Source organism: Bos indicus x Bos taurus, chromosome 24 (genome assembly GCF_003369695.1).
Source record: "Bos indicus x Bos taurus breed Angus x Brahman F1 hybrid chromosome 24, Bos_hybrid_MaternalHap_v2.0, whole genome shotgun sequence".
NCBI classification, from domain to species: Eukaryota; Metazoa; Chordata; class Mammalia; order Artiodactyla; family Bovidae; genus Bos; species Bos indicus x Bos taurus.
The window spans coordinates 19777468-19796604 of NC_040099.1; the positions used below are offsets into that span (position 1 = coordinate 19777468).

Sequence of the window (19137 nt, forward strand, 5' to 3'; positions counted from 1 at the left end):
TGAGGTGCAGAGCCTGGTACCAGCCTCACTCTCCCCTCCACCCACCAGTCTTGGATCAGAATGAGGCTGTTTCCCTGAAAGAACCCCATTTCCCAACTAGACTGAGCGTTCCCAAGGGGCCTCACAAGGCATGTCTCTGGGGATACCTCGGCTTCTTACAGGAGGCGAGTCTGGGACTCCCAGACTCCCCTCACAGCTTGGAGTCCCCTCCTCAGTTTTCTGGGAGAAGTGGTGATGAGGACAGGAAGTCACAGTTCAGCAAATGTCCAGGGGGATGGCTTGGGACCCCTCTCTCCCCTGGCCACCGTGGGCCCCCACCTCGACCCCTACCCAGGCCCACTGCACTCTGCAGTATCCTGTGAAGGCAGACTCCCCTCCTGAAGCCCCATCTCCACCAAGCGGCCGTTCCTGGGGTTCTGCCCCCAGCAAGCGAGCCGACGTGGTCCCTTCAAGCACCTGGAGCCAGCAATTAATACCTGCATGTCCGTCTCTGAGTTTTTTATAGAGCTGTAGTGAGACGGTTCTCCCAAGAGGTGACTATCAGACATGGCAGCTGGCTGGCCGAAGAGACGGTTTGAGCAGGCCGGGTGGGTGGCCACCAGTTGGCCCCCATGTAAGACCAATCCGTCCTCACAGAGGTGCAGAGGACCAGGAGGGACTCTGCCTCTCTGAGTCCCTGCTCCCATCTGCCAGAGTGACTGTGTTGACACCGCACTCTGCGATCAGAGAGCTCTGCAGAGTTTGTTAACGCTCGCTTGTTGTTTAGTAGTTCTCTCCACCAGCCTCTGAAGGGAGTTAGAGATAAGACAACTGAGACTCAAAAGAGAGGAACCAGTAAGTGAGCCCTGGCCAGGCACAGCTTCCATCTGTGCGCATCAGCCTTGTCAGGGGATGATCTGCTGGGGATGAGAGCAGGACCATGATGGTAACCACGCTGTCAAGCAGATGGGCTCAAGGAAGCCTTGGGAACAAAAGTCTTCCTGCCCGGGCCACCCATCAGCTCTCATGTGCAACCTCTGTCCCCACCTGTTATGGAAGTCCATTGTGGCTCTAGGTCTTCAGGGCCTTGATCAGCTCCCTGCACCACTCCCAAGTCCCCCCACCCTCTAGCACCCCCAAAGTAGCCGAGGTATTCAGGATTCAATGCTCTCAACAGACGTGCGCTGAGTTCCTGGCCCCTTTCTGAGAACTGAGAACCAAGCAGGACAGAACAAAGTCAAGTCCTGACCTCATCTGAGCCGGGGAGACACTAATCAAGGAGCAAACAAACAATATTTCGGGGTGAGGGCTGCCAAAGAGAAGCGCCAACAGGACGAGGGGTCAGAGAGCAGGTATGTGTCCTGGGGGGTGAGGGGTGCTGCATTCAGTGAGGCTGTCAGGAGAGACATCCTTGAAGAGGTCACATGTGAGGGAAACCCGAAGGGAAGGAAGGAGACGACCATACAGACAGCAGATGGGCTCCTTCTGGGCAGAGGTAACCACTGGTGCAAAGGTCCCGGGGCACAGTGCACCTGGGAGGGCGGAGAGGCAGGAGAAAGATGGGCGAGTAAGCAGGGGAGAAAGGGGAGAAGGTGAAGTCAGGAGATGGAGACTACAGGGGAGGTCACGCAGGGCCTTGAGGGTCCCTCACAGATTCTGCTTCACAACAGAGCAGTGAGCTTTCTCTCTAAAAAAAAAAAAAAAAATGTGCAAAAATTCCTGGAAGCTGGACAAAAGCAACAGATTCTTTTTTTCTTTCTTTCTTTTTTCTTTCTGGAAGCCTTTCCTTGTTATCCTGGGCCACAGAGACAATGTGGCCATTTCCTCTCCTTCCCCCTCCTCCCTTTCCTCTCCTGCCTCCCTCCTCCTCCAAACCTGCCCCTGACCTTGTCCTGAGCTGGCTTGCCGGCTTGCAGCAAGACAGTGGCCGCCTCCTGGCTGCAGGCAGGCACGGGCGGAGGACAAGGCCGGCGAGGGGACAAGAGGAAAGAGGCCCCGGGAGAGGCAGGCAACAGCACGAGGGCCGACGTCACGGGGGCCTCTGACCGCTATTCATTTCAGTCCCCAAGTGTCTCCATCTATAACCGTCTGCCGACTGGGGAAGGAGGAACGGGGAGCAGGGAGGAGGGGTGATCCAGAGTCTGGCTGGGGAGGGATGAGATGCAGTGGACAGAGGCTCCGTGGTAGTACTCACAGCTCCTCCCAGCTCCGGACAGACAGGAGGAGGAGGATGGGAAGGCGGAGAGCCCCTGGGAGTGCAGAGCTCTGTCTCCCTGCTTCCTTCTCCCCATCTCTGTGTCTCCCTCTCACATACAGTTCCTTCCATGTCTTCTCTGAAGCTAAGAGGCAGGACGAGTTTTTGGAACGGAAGAGGAGGATACCCATGTGTGAAGTCACTTCAGTTGTGTCCAAGTCTTTGCGACTCCATGGACTGTAGCCTACCAGGCTCCTCTGTCCATGGGATTTCCCAGGCAAGAATACTGGAGTAGGTTGTCATTTCCTTCTCCAGAGGATCTTCCTGACCCAGGGGTCGAACCCACGTTTATTGCATCTCCTGCATTGGCAGGCAGGTTCTTTACCACTAGCACCACCTGGGAAGGGAGGTTTTTACTGGATGATGGAGAAGTCAGGAACTGCAGAGGACGCTGGGAACACTTTATGCCCAGCGTTAAGGCTCCTACAAGCCTCCTACAAGAGGGCCTGGGCTGCTGGACATGCCACAGAAATTGGCACAAGGACACTCAGGAAATAATTGATAAATGGCCATGAGAATGACCACCTGGCCAGCTGTGGGCAGTTAAGAAAGGAGGCTGACTTAAACTGGACCAGACCAGTCAAGGTGGCTGCCTGGAGGAGGTGAACCTTGACCAGATTCTTGAAAGATGGATGGGATTGGGAGATGTGAAAATGTGGAGAGTGTGAGAAGACCGTGAGAGCAAAAGAAAGGTGGGGACAGTGGTGAACTCAGATGGTTGGGAGGTCAGATCATGGGGAAGAGAGTGAGATATGGGAGAGAAAGAAAAGAGTGAAACAGAGACGGTGGCCAGTTTGCAGGGTGCCTTCTCTAGGGCCGCGGGCGACTTTGGAAAGTTTGAGGCCACTGTGCCCCATGAAACTCAAGCCTGCTGTTGGCTGAAGTTGACTTTTTGACCTTTCCTAAGGCCCTAGGTGCCCTTAGACACCCTCAGCCACGTCTGTAGGCACAGGAAGAAGCCGTGACACTGAGAAATTTGAAGGAACTCCCCAAAGACTCTCCCATCCACAGGCATTCTCTTTGCCTTGTCGCTGGGCCTAAAGGGCCAGCATTAAAAAGTCACCCCTTGAGCAAGGCACGGTGCTCTGTAAAATCTAGATTTCCTGGTAAGGCGCTGTCAGAATCACGCAAGGGGAAAACTCAACAGGACTTTGCAGACCCTTCAGTCAACCCCTTCTGTTCACATGAGGGGAGACTGAGGCAGGGCAGGGCGCTGCTGGAGTCCCCCAGGGAATTAGAGACAGGGGGTCTGGTCTCCAAGCCCTCCGGGAGGGGTGTGAAGATAGCACGGCAGATGCAACAACCGACTGTGGCGGACACACGGACAGCCCCATTCACTTCGTTAGGAACAACCTGGCCTGGGGTCCTCCTTACAGATGGAGCCTTGATTTGAAAGGCCTGGAGGGTCCCTGCCTCATCCCTCCTAAGGGGGCCAGAACAGGAGGAGTTCATGATCAAGAGTGACCAGAGGTGCTGGGGGTCCGGGGTAGAAGCTGCCACTTTCTGGGAGGTATGGGGCTGGAGCTGAAATAGCAGAGCACCCAGACGGAGGCAGGCAGGCCCCCCCGGGGCGCGGGGACCGTAAGAGACCCGCGGGGAGAGGGGGCGTGGCAGGGGGGGAATGCTGAGTGGGGAGACTTCGCCCAAGGAGCGAAAGAGAAAGGCAGCGAACGAGAGGGACGAAAAGCAGACACAGGGGAAAACGGGGAGGCAGGAAAGCTCGAGTAGAGCGCATGGAAGAGAGAAGAGAGGTGGGGAGAGGGACCGAGAGCTGGGAGGGGCTGGAGACGGGCGGGCGGGCGCGTGGGCGGCCGGGGGGCGCCCCCACTGACCCTTCTCGGCGCTTGCTTCCCTCCCCAGGCTGCGCCTTCCTCACCTACTGCGAGCGTGAGTCAGCGCTGAAGGCCCAGAGCGCGCTGCACGAGCAGAAGACTCTGCCCGGGGTAAGTGGCGCCCGGCGAGGCGCGAGCGACGGGCGCGCCGACAGGGGGCGACTGCGGGAGGCCGGGCGGCGGCGCGGCCGGCGCGGGGAGCGAAGGCCTTCGCCCCGGATCTGGCGCGCCGCTTTCCGGGCCCCCTGCGGCCGCGAGGCTCCGGGCTGCGAAACGGGCGCGTGGGCGCCGAGCCCGGACCTCACCTGGCGGCCCGCGCACCCGGCCGTCCAGGCCCGACGGAACCCCGGGCGGGGGGACGGACTTGGCCGCGGCCGCGAAGCCGGGTCGCGGCTTCTCCCCTGGCGCGCCCGGGCGCCGCCGATCGGGTTTCGGCTCCGCGCGCTGCCGGCGCTGGCGGCCCGGGGTGGGGACGCAGGGTGCCCGGGCCCCCTCGGCGGGGCCGCCGGTGGCGGAGCCGCGCGAACACCCGCCGATCTCCGTCGGACACTTGCGGTTCCTGGGGTGGGGGCCGGGCCGGGGCGGGAGGGAGCGCCTACCCGCCCGGGCGCGGCGCCGCGAGTGAGATCACCGCGGTTTATTTAAGGAGCCAGCCCTCGTCTTTGATAAACTATCGCGCCTCAGCCCTGGTTTATAGCTTCTGTGCGGGGGAGAAGAGAATTATTTATGGCCCCCCTAACTGGGTGTGATATCAGCCATGGCTATTATCGAGGCTAGTTCATCACCATAAAATAAGAAGTGTAGACCGGGTCAAGGGTCTGCGCGGTCTCTCCTGTGGGTTCAGAGAGATGGGGGCGGGGGCGGGAGGCGGGGGGAGATATACGGCTCGCCGAGTATCTAAAGATAAATGGAAAGATGTGAGCGTTTGTGGGCATAAAGAATTTTAAGATGTACCTTGTTTAAGCTTATACAATGGACACTGCAGGGAAGCACGTGTGTTCTATATGTATGCTCACCAATATTTACACATGCGTGTTTACATTCTTACCAAGCAAACCGTATGTAAACACACGTTTCCATTTCTGCCCCGCAGCGGGAAAGGTTAACCAGGTAGACAGAGAGAAAGCCCAACCCAGGTCGGGGGCTGGCTTCCTTTGCATCAGAGAGCCTTCTTTACCCGTTTAGGGGTGGGGAGGGCCTTCCTTCCATTAAGACAGCCTTTGTACTGTGTTTGTTATTTGTGATTGCAAAGCACGGGGCTGAGTCATCTTAATAACACACCCGCGGATGCAAATGTATGGAAATCGTGCACCGTTCAGGTTTTTGTGTGGAGCCCCGCTCTGGCACGGTGGTCGTTCCCCAGTTGGTTTTTTAGTGGCGCGGCTACATGCACATATATTATAGTAATTACTTTCTGGGTGCCCTCTGTAAGATGGCAGAAATATGCTCCGCATCGCCCCATGTTATGTGTGAGGCATAAAGCCATATTGTAAGATAATCAAAGGCTTCTGAGAAAGGCTTGTGCTGATTAATAAAGTGTTTATGGTACTTTGTTTTGGGGGAGATTGTGATAGATATTTTAGAGCCACCCAAATGGAATAGAAAATACCACATTGTTATGGGAGGCCCTTCATCAGCTTGAGAGAGATTGCTGGGGAGTTTCATGATGGCTAAAAGCCTGGAATTAGATGGGGAAACAGAAAGAGAAGCTGGGAGGGGGAGGCTTGGGGTTTTGAAGGGGGAGAACTGGGAGAATTTCAGCAGCAAGTGTGGATTGTTCAGGATCTAACATTAACTTGTGGTTGTTTATTTTACATATAATAGAATAGCTAAATGATGGAGTGTATTAGTTCTTTAATAATTTATAGAAATACTTTGATGTTGCAGTAATTACATTAAAGGTCACATATCAAAGGTAATTTGGTTGAGCAGCTGTGATGGTTTCTCAGAAGCAATCAATACCACTGTCCGTGGTGCTGATTTCACCAAGGGGCCTGCCAGATTAAAGAAGGCTTATTACCAGACAGAAAGGCCCAGGGGAAATCAGCAGCACATTGGAGCAACGCACCTGCCCCCCCTTCCACCGATAATTAACACTGTTCCCCATAATCTGTGCTAATCCTTCATACTGGGAGATCCAGTGGCATTTTTCTGAAACCACAAAGACAAGTTGGGCAAGTTTGGAAGAAAGAAAAAAAAAAAAAAAAGTGAATGTATGTTGGGAGGTGGGAGGGGAGAGGAGAGAGGCCAACAATGGAACTAAAACATAGCCGAGTCTCCTGGCGGTGCCTGGAAGGCTGTCCTTTCTTCAGAAGCCTCACGGGGAGACTGGGAGACACGAGGCCTCAAAGACTCCATCACAATTCTCAGGGCAGGCACAGCCCACAGCGGGAGGGATGGGAAGAAAAGGCAGGATTTCAGCTCAAACTTCCCAGGGCACATTGTCCGTGCACAAACTCACATGGAGATTAATGAAAAATAAAGTGACCAGATTTTAAAGCGGAGTCATTTGGATTCCAGAAAGCAGGACTTGGTGTCATTATTGAGATCAGAGAAAGTGAGCCGCTGGCAAATGCTGGGACAGGACCAAGCAAAGTGCTCCCACCCGACCATATAATGGGTGTTGCCACCAGCTGAGGCAGGCTGACTGGCTGCTTGGTTAGGCAGCAGAGAGAGGCCTCTTCTTGTCTGGGGTCACCACCCGAGGTGCCCTGGTGAGTGCACTCCTTGTCTGATGAAGGAGAAAAAAAATTGAAAAAAAAAAAAAAGAACCTGGAAACCAGTAACCTCAGCAATTTAGGCACTTTTCCAGACTTCAAAATCCATTAAAATCAATCAATTAAAATCAGTCCTCCACTTTCTCACAGGAGAGAGGCAGAGGGGAGGAGATGGGAGCCCATTCTGTGTCCCAGCAAGTTGCAGGGCTAGTATCCCGTTGACAGCAGGGAACACTGCCTTGGTTGTCATCTGTGGGCACACACACATACACCTCCACCACCAAAAACAATAACCAAACCACAGAGACAGAACTAGAGACACCCTTCCCACATGTCCTCATGTGGGGACTGGGAAGAGGAGCTGACATTTCTGTTAGGATCAGTGGAAGCTCAGAAACCACGTCACAGTGGGTGTTTGTACAAGTCAGAGGTCAGTATCCCTGGGAACCAGCCTACCCAAGGCCTCTGGGGTGGCTGACGGAGTCAGCCCTGGACCAGTGTTACAAATGGATTATTGTTTCTTAATTTGGCATGCCTTCAGTAAAATGAGATTACTGAGCCACAAAGCCTCATCAGGGTCCCTTTGAGCAGGGTCTTCTGCCAGCATCCAGGAAGTGATTCCGCTTTTCTGAAACTCTCCATCTCTCCCTCACACTCTCAACTTCATTCTCTCTCCTGACCCCTTGCCCTCTTCAGCCTACCTTCTTCCATCCCCAGTGTATGTTCGTCATTTATAGGGTAACCATCAACATGGCTTCTCAACCTATCAACAAGAATTTCCTTTGTGTGTGCCGAGCACTGTGCCAGGCATCCAGGCAGACACGGAGATAAGAAAATTGCATTCCCATCTCTCTTGGAGCTGTCCATCAAGTTGGAGACAGAAGTCACACATACATCAGTGATACAAGACAGCGCTATCATAAAGTGGGTAGAGTAGAAAATAGCTCAATGATAACAGTTAATACTTATTAAGCACTTACTATCTGACAGGCGTGATGCAAGCAGGTTACCTCCATTACCCCATTTTATCTTCACAGCCACCCTGTGGGGAAGATGTCATGAGTATCCCCCATACATGAGGGGACCCCGGACTGGAGAGATTAAGCAGTTTGCCCAAGGTTACACTGTCAATAAACAGCCAAGGAAGTACCATCACCAGGTCTGCTACCAAAACCCAGGATATCTACCTCTCCTTTCTAGGGCCACCAGTTGCTTTAGAGGGACCTGGAAAACTATGCGGTCAGTGTTATTCACTCAGTCATGTCTGATTCTCTGCAACCCCGTGGACTATACCCCACCAGGCTCCTCTGTCCATGGAATTCTCCAAGCCAGAATACTGGAGTGGGTAGCCATTCCCATCTCCAGGGGATCTTCCCGAGCCAGGTCTCCTGCACTGCAGGCAGATTTTTTACCATCCGAACCACCAGGGAAGTTATCAGGAGTTGCTCAAAAGTGTGTTCAGGATCTGGGCAGGGTGGGACTAGAAAGTTGGAAGGAAGGTGGGAGTGTCAGATGAGAGCAGTGGTCTGAGAATCAGCCTAGAAGATGAGGCGCCCACAACAGGCCAGGAGCCATGAGCTGGGCAGGAGAGGTCCACTTGGAGAGCTCCCTGGGGCCTGAGTAGGCACAGGAGGCCTCTCAGAAGAATTCTGTTCCTTAAAATAGGCCCCTGCTGCTCAATTCCAGCTCCCCCTGCCTTTGGGACTTCGCTGGGAATTGTCTCCCAGGAAGAGTCCATATGTTTCCAAAGGTAGGATTGCAGGCCCTCTGGGAAGAGCCTGTGATCAGGGAACCAGGCTCCGTGGGCAGCAGTGACCAGCTCTTTGCTCCGCTAGCAGCAGACCAGGTTCCTCGCCAGGGATGCTAAAGGGGGGAAGAGGTGGTCCAGTTAGCAGGAGCCTGGAACAGGGAGAAGAGGGGGCAGGGGCGAGTGGGAGCTGTATCTGCTTGGTAAACATTAAAGTTCCAATTCACTAGTTAAAGATTGGCTTTTGTGCCCTGACTCCGGCAACCTGAGAATACAAAGCAAGCCCGCACACTCCTCCATGGCCGTCCCCTACCCGCACCCCGGCCCCAGTTCAGCCTGGTCGACAAGTACCATTGCTGCCATCACACCTCCCCATTCGGGTCCCCACTGCTCAGGACCTGTCATTTCCATGGACATTCAGTGTGACCTTCTTTGAGTTTACCAGGAGCGATGTTAAAGCAGAAAATTAAAAAAGGGAAAGGCTCCACTGGATTTCTAGAGCCGCTGACTCAGGGTGTGCTCCTTGCTCCCCCTTCCTCCTGTGTTTGTTTCCTTGAGTCCCATCATCATATTTCTCTTTGTGCCTGTTTCCTCCTCTTTTCTGTCCCTTCTGGTCACCTTCCTCCTCTTCTTCCCTCTCACTTCCCATCCTTTCCCCTTTATCCTCCTCACTGGCCTCTCCCGCACACCGTCACTCTGACTCCTTCTCCCCACTCACCTCTGCCTCGACACCCAGAGGGCCACTCTGATGGGACCTCCACCAGCTCACCTGGGACTTCCCTGGTGAGGCCCATCTCCCTCCTGACAGCCCCACCTGGGAAGGATCTGTCTAATTTTATGTATAACTGTAAAGATGAATGATAAGTAGAAAGGATGCAGGCAAGAACAAGATGAATAAATTATAAAGGGCAAATGATGACAAGACAGGGGTCCCCAGAGACAGTGATATGATAACAGAAACTAAAGATGAATTTATGATGGATGTAGGTAGCATGTTCGGGGCAGTGTTACAACTTCTAGTGATTGGCGCAAAGCGTTTCATTTTAGAGATGTGATGTGTTTCCACTTGTCTGTCCTGTAGGCTCAGGCTCTATATGGTGAGTTTGGGTCCCAGGAGCATTTGTCTCTGATTTAGATGATGGGGTCACAAAGCCAGGTCCCTGCATCTCTCCACCTCCCTGGTCCAGTGGTCCTTCTTGCTCCTGGTTTGGGGGGCCGTTGTAACAAAGTCCCACAGCCCAGGTGACTTAAAATGACAGAGAGGTATTGTCTCACAGTTCTGGCGCTAGAAGACCAAGATCAAGGTGTTGGCAGGGCTGGCTCCTTCTGAGCGCTGGGAGGAGGACCTGTTTGTGCCTCCTTCCTCACTTCCAGTAGCCTCGGGCGCTCCTGGGCTGGGAGAGGGCGTTCTTATGCCATCACGTGCAGTAGCCTCGGGCACTCCTGGGCTGGGAGATGGTGTTTTTATGCCATCACGTGAACTTCCTGGTGTGTGTGTCTGTTTCTGTGTCCGAATTCCCCCTTCTGATAAAGACACCAGTTGTGTGGGTTGGGGCCCAACCTGATGCCCTCCTCCCAGCTTGATTACATCTGCAAAGACCCTGTTTCATATAAGGCCACATTCATAGGTACCAGGGGTTTGGTCTTCAGCACCTTTTGTGGGGAGGGGAGGACACAATTCAACCTGTAACACTGAAAAAGGGCATCCCTGTGGCCCTTCCACGGCAGAGAGAGAAAGGTCTTCAACAGTGTTTAAGTCACTGGGTGGGGTGGGGTAGAGAGGATCCCACTAGCCCTTCCTCTGCTTCTCCCCACTGGCCTCATGCTCTTTTCTTTTTCTCTCTTGGGGAAATGAATGACATATCTTCTCTCTTTCCCCATATTCTCTACAGAAAACACTTCATCTGTCCTTTTAGGGCAGTGGGTCTTAACAGGGAACACATTTGCCCCCAACAGGACCTACGGACATTGTCTGGAGATGCTGGAGGTATCTGATAAGCAGAGGTCAGGATGCTGCTAAACATCTTACAATGCACAGGAGAGCCCCACAACAAGACAGCATCTGACCCCAGAATGTCAGTGGTGCCGAGGGCCCTGTGCTGGGACTGAGCGCAGATGGAAAAGGCACAGTGAGGCCCTAGCGGGGAGCTTCTGTCTCTCTTACTCCCTGCTTCTCAGTCACCTGGGGGACAAGCCCCAGGGTCCTCAGAGTGTTAGAGGTGGGAGGGTTCGTCAAGGGGCACAAGCTCACATGGCATAAGCACAGAGTGGACAATGGGCAGCAGAAGAGGACGAAGGCTCCCCTCCAGGCTGAGAGGCAGTTTCTGAGCAGCCGTTTGCACACTCCTCTCTGCAGGCTGTCCAGCTTCAGCACCAATGGCTTGCTCAGTTTTCTCATTTTACCCACACGGAATCTGAGATCCGAGTGAGATGAGTTGCAGTTCACTCGTGACAGAGCTGGGGCCAGAATCCAGGCCTCCCTGACCCACCCATGTTGGGGGGGTCTCCAGCACCCACCTTTGGAAGAGTCCCCATCCTGACCGGAAGCAGATCTGGCAGGCACGTCTCCAGCCAAGCCACCCCTCCCCTGCCCACAGACCACACCGCAGGCTGGGGCAGAGCTGAGCACACAGGGTCTTCTCCCCAGGCTCTCCCAGCAGGAGGGAGCACGGGCTTCCGGGAGAGAAGGCAGAAATGCCTGAAATCCGGAGCATCTGCACCCGCAGCACGCCCAGCTTGCCTGTCCTCTTCAGGCCGGGGTCCTGGGTCCCATCTCCCTCAGCTTCCGTGCAGAGTCTCCCCTCCCCTCTCCTCCGCTCCTCCCAGGTCGCAAAGCCCTCCTCCCGCCAGGGCTGTGCTCTGTGTCCAAGTGCGCTCTTCTCTTCACTCGCCTGGGTGTGGGGGGTGTCCCCAGTTTTCAGGTGAGTGACTCTCACAACCGCCCTGCTGCCCCCACAACAGAACCCAGGCCTAGCCATGGCCTGTCCTCAGCAAGACTCTCTCACGGATTTGTCTGAAGGACCCAGAGAGCCTGGTGTCCACAGCCACCGTCTCTAAGTTGAAGGGATAAACAAGAGGCCACGTGAGGTGATGGTCAGAGCCTGGGCCAGGGTCCGGGAACCTGGGTGCCAGGTCCCACCTGCCGCAAACAAACCAGGTACTTTGGGGCAAAACGCTCAGCTTGGAGCCACTCTGAGCTTCCACCTTCTGGACTGTGGAAGGGGGTGGTGGTCCAGAGGGGCCTCTGGAGCCTCTGACATTTTCTACAATTCTGAGACTAATAGACTCGGCATTGTTCACCTTGCTGAAGCCAACAGGAAGGGGAGAGGAGGCCGAGGGGGAGGAAGGTGTCTCCTGGCCTCCACAGCCCGATTCCATCTGTGACAAATGTAATAAAGCGAGGGTCAGCTCGGTGTCTCCCTGAGGCAGAGCGGCCAGACCGCCCGCCCCCGAGGAGGGCCAGCTCCAGGACAGCTTCAGGGAAGGGCTGCGCACCCGCCTCCGTGTCCATCCCTGACCCTGGGCCCCACGCCTCCCCCATGCCCTCTGCTCAGCTTTCTTCCTAAGGAAACCAGGCAGAAATTTCTCAGCTTTCTTCAGCACTTGTCCAGGTATCGTTTGGACCATGACCCCCATCAGCCCAGTCATCGGCATCAGTGTGTACAAGTTACCTGCTTGTGCCCCTTTCTTTTGAGGGAGGCAGGCATCAAATGAGTGAGACACAGCTGAAGGTTTGGGAGGCACGTGTGAAGACTGCTCGTAATCCAGAAAATGGCTTTAGGTAGCAAAAAATGGTAGTGATGGGAAGTGCCCAGGAGTTTAGCTGCAAGAGACCTTAGGACAAACCAGTGTCCTGGAGGAGCCCACCCCCTCCCACCGCGGTGGCCTCCCAGTTCCAGGCTCCTCCCCCTCTGATGTGCTTCCTAGACTGGCCCAGCTGTCAAGGTGACATAAAGACCAACGCTTGCCTGGAAACCCCTTGGGCTGCGGTTACCCAGGGGCCCAGCTGAGCACAGGCTCCCTCACCAGCCAGAGGTCCACACAGCTCTCAGCCAAGCACCTCACTTCCTTTCAGCCTCCTCTTCCTGCACAGCCCTTTGCTTCCAGGCTGCTCCGTTGTCCGATCCCTGGGTCGGGAAGATCCCCTGAAGGAGGGCATGGCCACCCACTCCAGCGTTCTTGCCTAGAGAATCCCATGGACAGAGGAGCCTGGCGGGCTACAGGCCGTGGGGTCGCAGAGTCAGACACAACTGAGCGACGGACACACACCAGTGTTAGCTCTGCCTTTCAGTGCTTGGAGTCCCGCCCCCCAGTGCTTTCTGTACCTGCTCTCTTGCCCAGAGCTGATTCAGAGCTGGGCGTGGGCGTGGGCAGGGGCAGGGCACAGCTTCTCTGTCTACCCTGGACCTCGCAGGCCTTGGCAACACCAAGAAGCATTCCAGCAGATCCATTCTCAGGGCTCCTCTTCCATCTACATCACCCCTTGCCCCGTGGCCCCCTGGAAAGTTTTCAGCTTAGCTCAGCCTGCGGGGTTACACTTGATAAGACAGGAGTTTCTCTCTCTGTGGTCTCGGGTGCCTGGAGGAAACCCTGTGTAGAAGGCTCTTTGGCCTGGCCAGTGGCAGCTGGCACGCGTGTGTCTGGGCGGCCAGGACTGACCGAAGTGAAGGGGTTTCCCCACACACGTGTGTCAGCTGCAGGGGGAGGGGGAGGGGGTATCAGTGGAGTGCCTAGGTGAGACCACGTGAGGCTGTTAAACAGCCTTGCTGACCTTTCACCAAAGCACGAGGCAGAGAAGCAGGTTAGCTGTGTGAACTCCTGCTGCAGGAATGGATGTGTTTTAGGACTGGCAGGGTTTCTCCTAGAGAGTGCATGCGTGGGCGAGTATAAAGAGCCAGGCGTCTGCTTTATGGGCCTGCATTGTGGCCAAAACGGTGGGCTGCCAAGTCCCGTCAAAGATGGGCAAGCCTGGGTGATGATGGCAGAAGACATTATGGTTATTTGTTCTTCAGATCTTCCTGAAAACAGAAAAGGGCTGGAGTTCAGGGCCCCAGTTAACTGCGGCCCTAGTGTGTGTTCTGAGCCAAGGCATTTGTGGTATGTTCTCAATTGGACCACCAGGGGGCGCCATGCAGGTGGGCTCCTGCTCCGTTGGCTGGGTGGACACAAAGCAACTTGGGAGACTGTGATGTCCACTCTGCACCCAGTAGAACACTCTGCTCCACCTTCCAGAGCACTTACAGCTTGTGGGAACAACAGCAAACTGCTGGATGACTTGGGATGAGCCTCATGACCTTCCTGGGCCTGTTTCCTAGTTCTTTAGTGAAAATCTTGTATGTCAGCCCTTCATATGCTGCGGAGTGCTATAAATCCAGGGATCGCCGTGAAGGACAGAACAGTGGTGTTGAGTGTGTTTGACCAGGGTCCTCTGGCACAGTAACATCCAGCGGCTCCTAACTCATTCATGAGATAGTTACAGGACAATAAAAATACGGAATGGTCAACAGTGTGATTTGGATTCTAAGCTTCACTCATCTCAGAAGAGGGAAGGACTGTGACTGGAATGACTGAGAAGGACCCCGTGGACAGGGAGACCAGTCCGGGTGTGCATCAGGGAGAGGAGATCGGAAAGGGAGTAAGGTGGGCCGACTTTGGGGAGCCAGGAAGGTCTGAATTGTCGTCCCAGAACTGGGGGTTCTGGGAGCCTGTGGTGGGAAAGGCAGCAGGCCTTTCTCACATTACTGCCCTTCAGAACGTCCAGCCCGCACAGCCTGCAGGCCTCAGGCAACGAGTTCTGGACATCCTGCTCACTCAGGCGTGGTTTGGGCATTAGCAATCCCCAGCCTCCCTCCTCCCTGGGAAGGCCCTGCCTCCCTCTGCCCACCCACCCCAGTCCTCCAGGGCCTCTGAACTTAGCTCCAAGCCCTGCTTTCATCTAGGAAGCTCTCCTAGGCTGCTCTAACCCACATCGGTCTCCCCTTGGTCTGAGCAAGGTCAGCAGAGCCGGAGGTCTAAGCCCTGGCTAAAGGTGGACCTGGGCCCAGAGCATCAGCATCACCAGGTGCCTATTAGATGTGCAGAGTCTTCAGCACCACCAGGACCAGCTGAGCCAGGTCACTCAGCCTGCACCCCGCGGCATTTTAACAAGATCACTAGGAGCATCATGTGCGTGCAAAGTCTGGGGACCACTGGCCTAACTTTAGGCTCTCAAAGACACTTCCTATAAGTATTCCCAGAAGCAGACTTCAGAAAAGCATTTGAATGCAAGTGGGTTTTTTTGGATGGTGACCCCAGAAACACGAATAGGAAGTGATTAAATGCCACAGGGTGACAACCACCACTCACTGAGGACTCCCTGAAGGCCTGACGCTTCACAGATTTCTCTCATTTATCTGTCAAAACAGCATCACATGGGCGCACTCTCATGTAAGCATTGGCAGCAATGTTCTATGGATGAGGAAACTGAGGGGGAGGGGATCACTCTCCAGGGAGGGGTCTGGTTCCAGGGCCCACGCCTCTTCCACCACATCCTGTGGGGCAAAGCCTGTGGAAAACATGAGCATCACAAGGGTGGGAATGGGGTCACCTTCTTCTGTTTCTGTCACCCCAAAGTCAGGACAAGGCTGCTCCCACAGGAGGCTCTGGTGTGATTGCTAGACCCCCTGGGGGGCCACGTGAGGCAGGGCAGTGGCCCCACAGCTGTCACCACACACCAAACCTGCCTTTGGGTTGGAGAAGCCTTATTCTGCATGGGGAACAGAGTCGAATTCCAGCCCCAGTTCTGCCTGCAGCCTGACTGTGTGCCCTTGGAGAGTCACTTAACCCCTCTGAACCTCAATTTCAGTGACTGCCCTGTTAGTTGAAATGTGTTTGGCTGCAGTGGCTTCAACAAATGAAGCTTTGGATTTTTGCGTTAGCACGGAGTCGGGATCTGATGTTGGCTTGGCAGCATAACGTCAGCATCAGTCTCTTTGCTCATGGTTATAAAATGGCTGCCTCCGCTCCATGCATCACACCCACAGTCCAGCAGAGTAAGTCCAGGTGTGTCTGTCCCTTTTATCAGGAATGCAAAAGATTTCCCAAGGCCCCTCCCCAGGAGAATTCTGTGTGGGTCTCGTTAGCCAGAACTACGTGTGCTAGTGGTAAAGAATCTGCCTGCCAAAGCAGGAGACATAAGAGTCATGGGTTCGATCTCTGGATTGAGAAGATTCCCTGGAGGAGGGCATGGCAACCCACTCCAGTATTCTTGCCTGGAGACGCCCATGGACAGAGGAGCCTGGCGGGCTACAGTCCATGGGGTTGCAGAGTCAGACACAACTAGACGAACTCACATGTCCGTGACCACCCTAGCTGCAAAGGAGGCTGAGAAAAGGGATATCTTGCAAAGAAAGAGGCATGTATCTGCCATGATCACACCCGCTTTTGTCAGTGAGTGGGGAGAGAGGATGGATAATGGGTAGGAGCCAAGAGAGTCCCCCCATTAGCCTCCTAGACATGGGTGGGGTTACAGAAGGGCAGGCTGGGCAACGCGCAGAGCAGCAGCCCACCCCACACAGCTGCAGTGTCTGCCTTCAGCTCAGATCCCGACCCTAATCCTGATCCTGGTGTGAGAAGGCCGATTCAGAAAGAGTTGTTCAGAAAGAGGGTGTCCTAAGAACTGCTTCTTCAACACAGCACTGCTGACTCAGCCCGTCCATCCAACTACTGACATGGTTTCTAATTCCATGAAATCCTTCATGGGGGATGAAGATTTCAGTCCCTTAGCTATCATATTTTTATCTTCTACATCCCTCTTGGACTGGTATCCTTCTGCACCCCTGTATGTGGCTTAAATATTAGAGAGTCAGAAGCCACTGTGCCACCCCCCAGCTGTCCCCATGTCACGGGGGTCCCACGGTCAGGGCCCCATTCTCACTTTGTGGCCTGGGGTGATGCACACCTTCTGAAAGAGCCCCGCCAGTTTTCAGGGTGACAGCTTGACTTTTCAGAAACAGAAGCAGCCGTGCTTCTGGCCTGTTGTCAGGGGTGTGGAGTGAGGCGTGTGCGGTCTGTGCCAGGCTTGCCTGAGGAGGAAGGATGTGCCCGCGTGATTGACTTCCACTGAGCTGCGCTGAGAGTAGGGAGGGAAGGGGTGAGAGACACCCCGGCTGGCTTGTGTGGCCCCCGGCTCCTCAGGCCCTCCATCTGGGCTCAGCCTGCAGCCCCAGAAAGGCCCGCCCAGCCCTCGCTACTCCCCAGGTGCGGGCTGTCCCAGAAGGGAGTGAGCCTCCTGTCACAGAAGCATTCAAACTGGGACTGAGTCCCTGGGGATGGGGGGTGGAGATGGGGAAAAGTTGGGGAGACTCAGGAGGAGAACAATGCAGGCAACCCCATGCTGGACGACTCATTTCTGGGAGGTGAGCCAAGACCATGATTTTCTGTGCTCCTGTTGGGTCTCCATCATAAACGGCCCCGCAGCGCACCCGTGCCAACCCAGTCCTCAACCCCCAGCTACACCCATGACTCGCACTGCCAGCCTCCTTCCAAGAGGAGGGCCACCCAGCCCTCCCAATCTCTCCCTTCTCTGAGGACACTCGGGACCCACCACATCTCTGGGCAGGTTCAGGCCCCAAATTCAGCCAACCCAGCTCCACCACTCTGAGCTCTGTGACCTTGCACAAACCGCTTCACCCCTCTGTGCTTCGGTTTCATCCTCTAGACCCCGGGCTGCCAACAGCGCCTCTCCCCAGGGACTGCTACATGAAGTGATGCCAGCAAAGCGACGAACACCCTGTGTGCGTGTGGGAACTCTGTAATGGGCTCCTCCCTGTTGCCACCGTTGCTGTGGCCATCACCTGCACCCCCACCCTGCCCAGGAGGGAGTCCCCTGGCATGGCCCCCTCTGTCCGTCCCTACCCCTCCTGCCCTGGCCTGGCAGACAGCTGGCCCAGGGCACACAGCCCCATGGCTGACACAGGGCTGGCCACATGGGGGGCCGACGTACCTCAGTGAGAGGAAGCCAGTTGTGGGAGTGGTGGGAACATCCCTTAGACCCCTGGTCCTGTCCCGGCTGAGGCCTGGCTGTGCTTGGAGAGGGAGGTTCCTGCCCTTTCCTGCCCCTCAGTCCCCGAGAGATGTTAGCAAAGTCCGTGCTGAGAGTTTGCACGATCCCGGCATCCACGTGGTTTCTGATAGTCCAGGAGGCCCTTCAAGGCAGGGCGACCCAGGGATCTGAAATGAATATGCATTTGGCCTCTCCCAGCAGCTCTGACAGCTGGCATCCAACAGCTGGGACTGTTCAGAGCCTGAGAGAAGGTTTTTCATTCAATTGGTAAGTGTTTCCTGAGCACCCATCAGGAGCCTGGCCCTGTGTTGGTGCTGCTTGGCGGGTGGGCACAAAAGAGAGGGCAAGGACTCCTCTGCACTGGGACTTCCTCTCCTGCAGAGGGGAACTGATGTATATGCCATGCGGTAAGACCCTGGGCTGAAGCGTAGAGCTCTGTGTAGTCAGGGAGCTCTGCAAAGCTGTATCTAGAGAGTGCCTTCTGTGAGCCTTGCTGCCCTGAGCACCAGGGCCGCTGTCCTGGGAAGGACTGGCAGGATTTGGATGAATGGAGAGGGGCTGGGCACAGCATTCCAGTGAGGTGATGGCACACGTGGAGGAGGAGGGAGGGAGGGAGACTGCACTCCTGGAGCTCCCAGAAAGAGGTTGAGGGGTCCTAGAGTTAGAGGAGGCTTGGGACCCCAGTGGGGAAGGTCTTGAACATCCCACTGAGCAATTCAGTCCCTTTGGGTACTTGGGAGCTATCAAAGCTTCCAGAGTAAGAGAGTGACAGCCTCAATGGGTACAGTTGGCATACCTCAGGCCTGGGTTGGCAGGGGCTACTCTCTGGGGTTGGGAAGGCCTGCTGGAGGGGGGTTGAGGGGAAATTGGCTTCCTCTGGACCCTGAAGCTGGTGAGGGGAACTTGACTTCTCCCCCACACAACCATTTGAAGGGCTTGTCCCATCTGAAGGAGAGTGCTGAAGAGGTCCCCAAACCACCTGGCTGCACATGGAAGTTTCTGAGACATTCAAGTTTGTTACAAGTGCAAGGAATAGAGGTTCAATCTCTCTCTCTCTTTCTCTCTCTCTCTCTCTCTCTTTCACACACACACACACACACACAGGCATAAGGTCAGGGTGGGCCTGCAAATCCACATTTTACAAGGGCTCCTGCCATGATCTGAGTGCCTGTCCAACTCTGGGAGCCCTAGGCACCCACACTGTCTGTCTGGCATTGTTGGAAGACCTTCATTCCTCCTCTCAGGCTAGAAGAGTTTGATCCATGAATGAGACGCTTCTCTACCATTATGTTTTCTTCCTGAGGGCCAGAGACCCTCAGAGAAGTAGAAGAGGCAATGCCTTAGCACCATCCTCTCCCCACCATTGTGAATGGGAAACACAGTAGCCCAAAGAGGGTACATGGCTTGTGAAGGTCCGTGGACAGTGGCCATGGCTCTGCCCACATGCCACATTCAAGTCCTTTCTTATTTACAACACAACCTTCATCACAATTGATGAATCTGGTCATCTGGTCAACCCAGCCCAATTCAGCAGCACTAGGGGGACACTCATTCCTGTTAGCATC

The 19137-nt window shown here is 55.1% G+C and overlaps 1 protein-coding gene across 50 annotated transcripts in view; it reads left to right on the plus strand.

Moving 5' to 3' along the window:
* Window positions 1-19137, plus strand: part of CELF4 (CUGBP Elav-like family member 4) — a 313128-nt gene that overhangs the window by 76554 nt on the left and 217437 nt on the right. For all 50 annotated transcript variants that reach the window (XM_027525715.1, XM_027525707.1, XM_027525710.1 and 47 more), the window contains exon 2: window positions 4094-4176. In XM_027525715.1, coding sequence (XP_027381516.1) covers window positions 4094-4176 — 83 coding nt within the window. The remainder of the gene's footprint in view (window positions 1-4093; window positions 4177-19137) is intronic.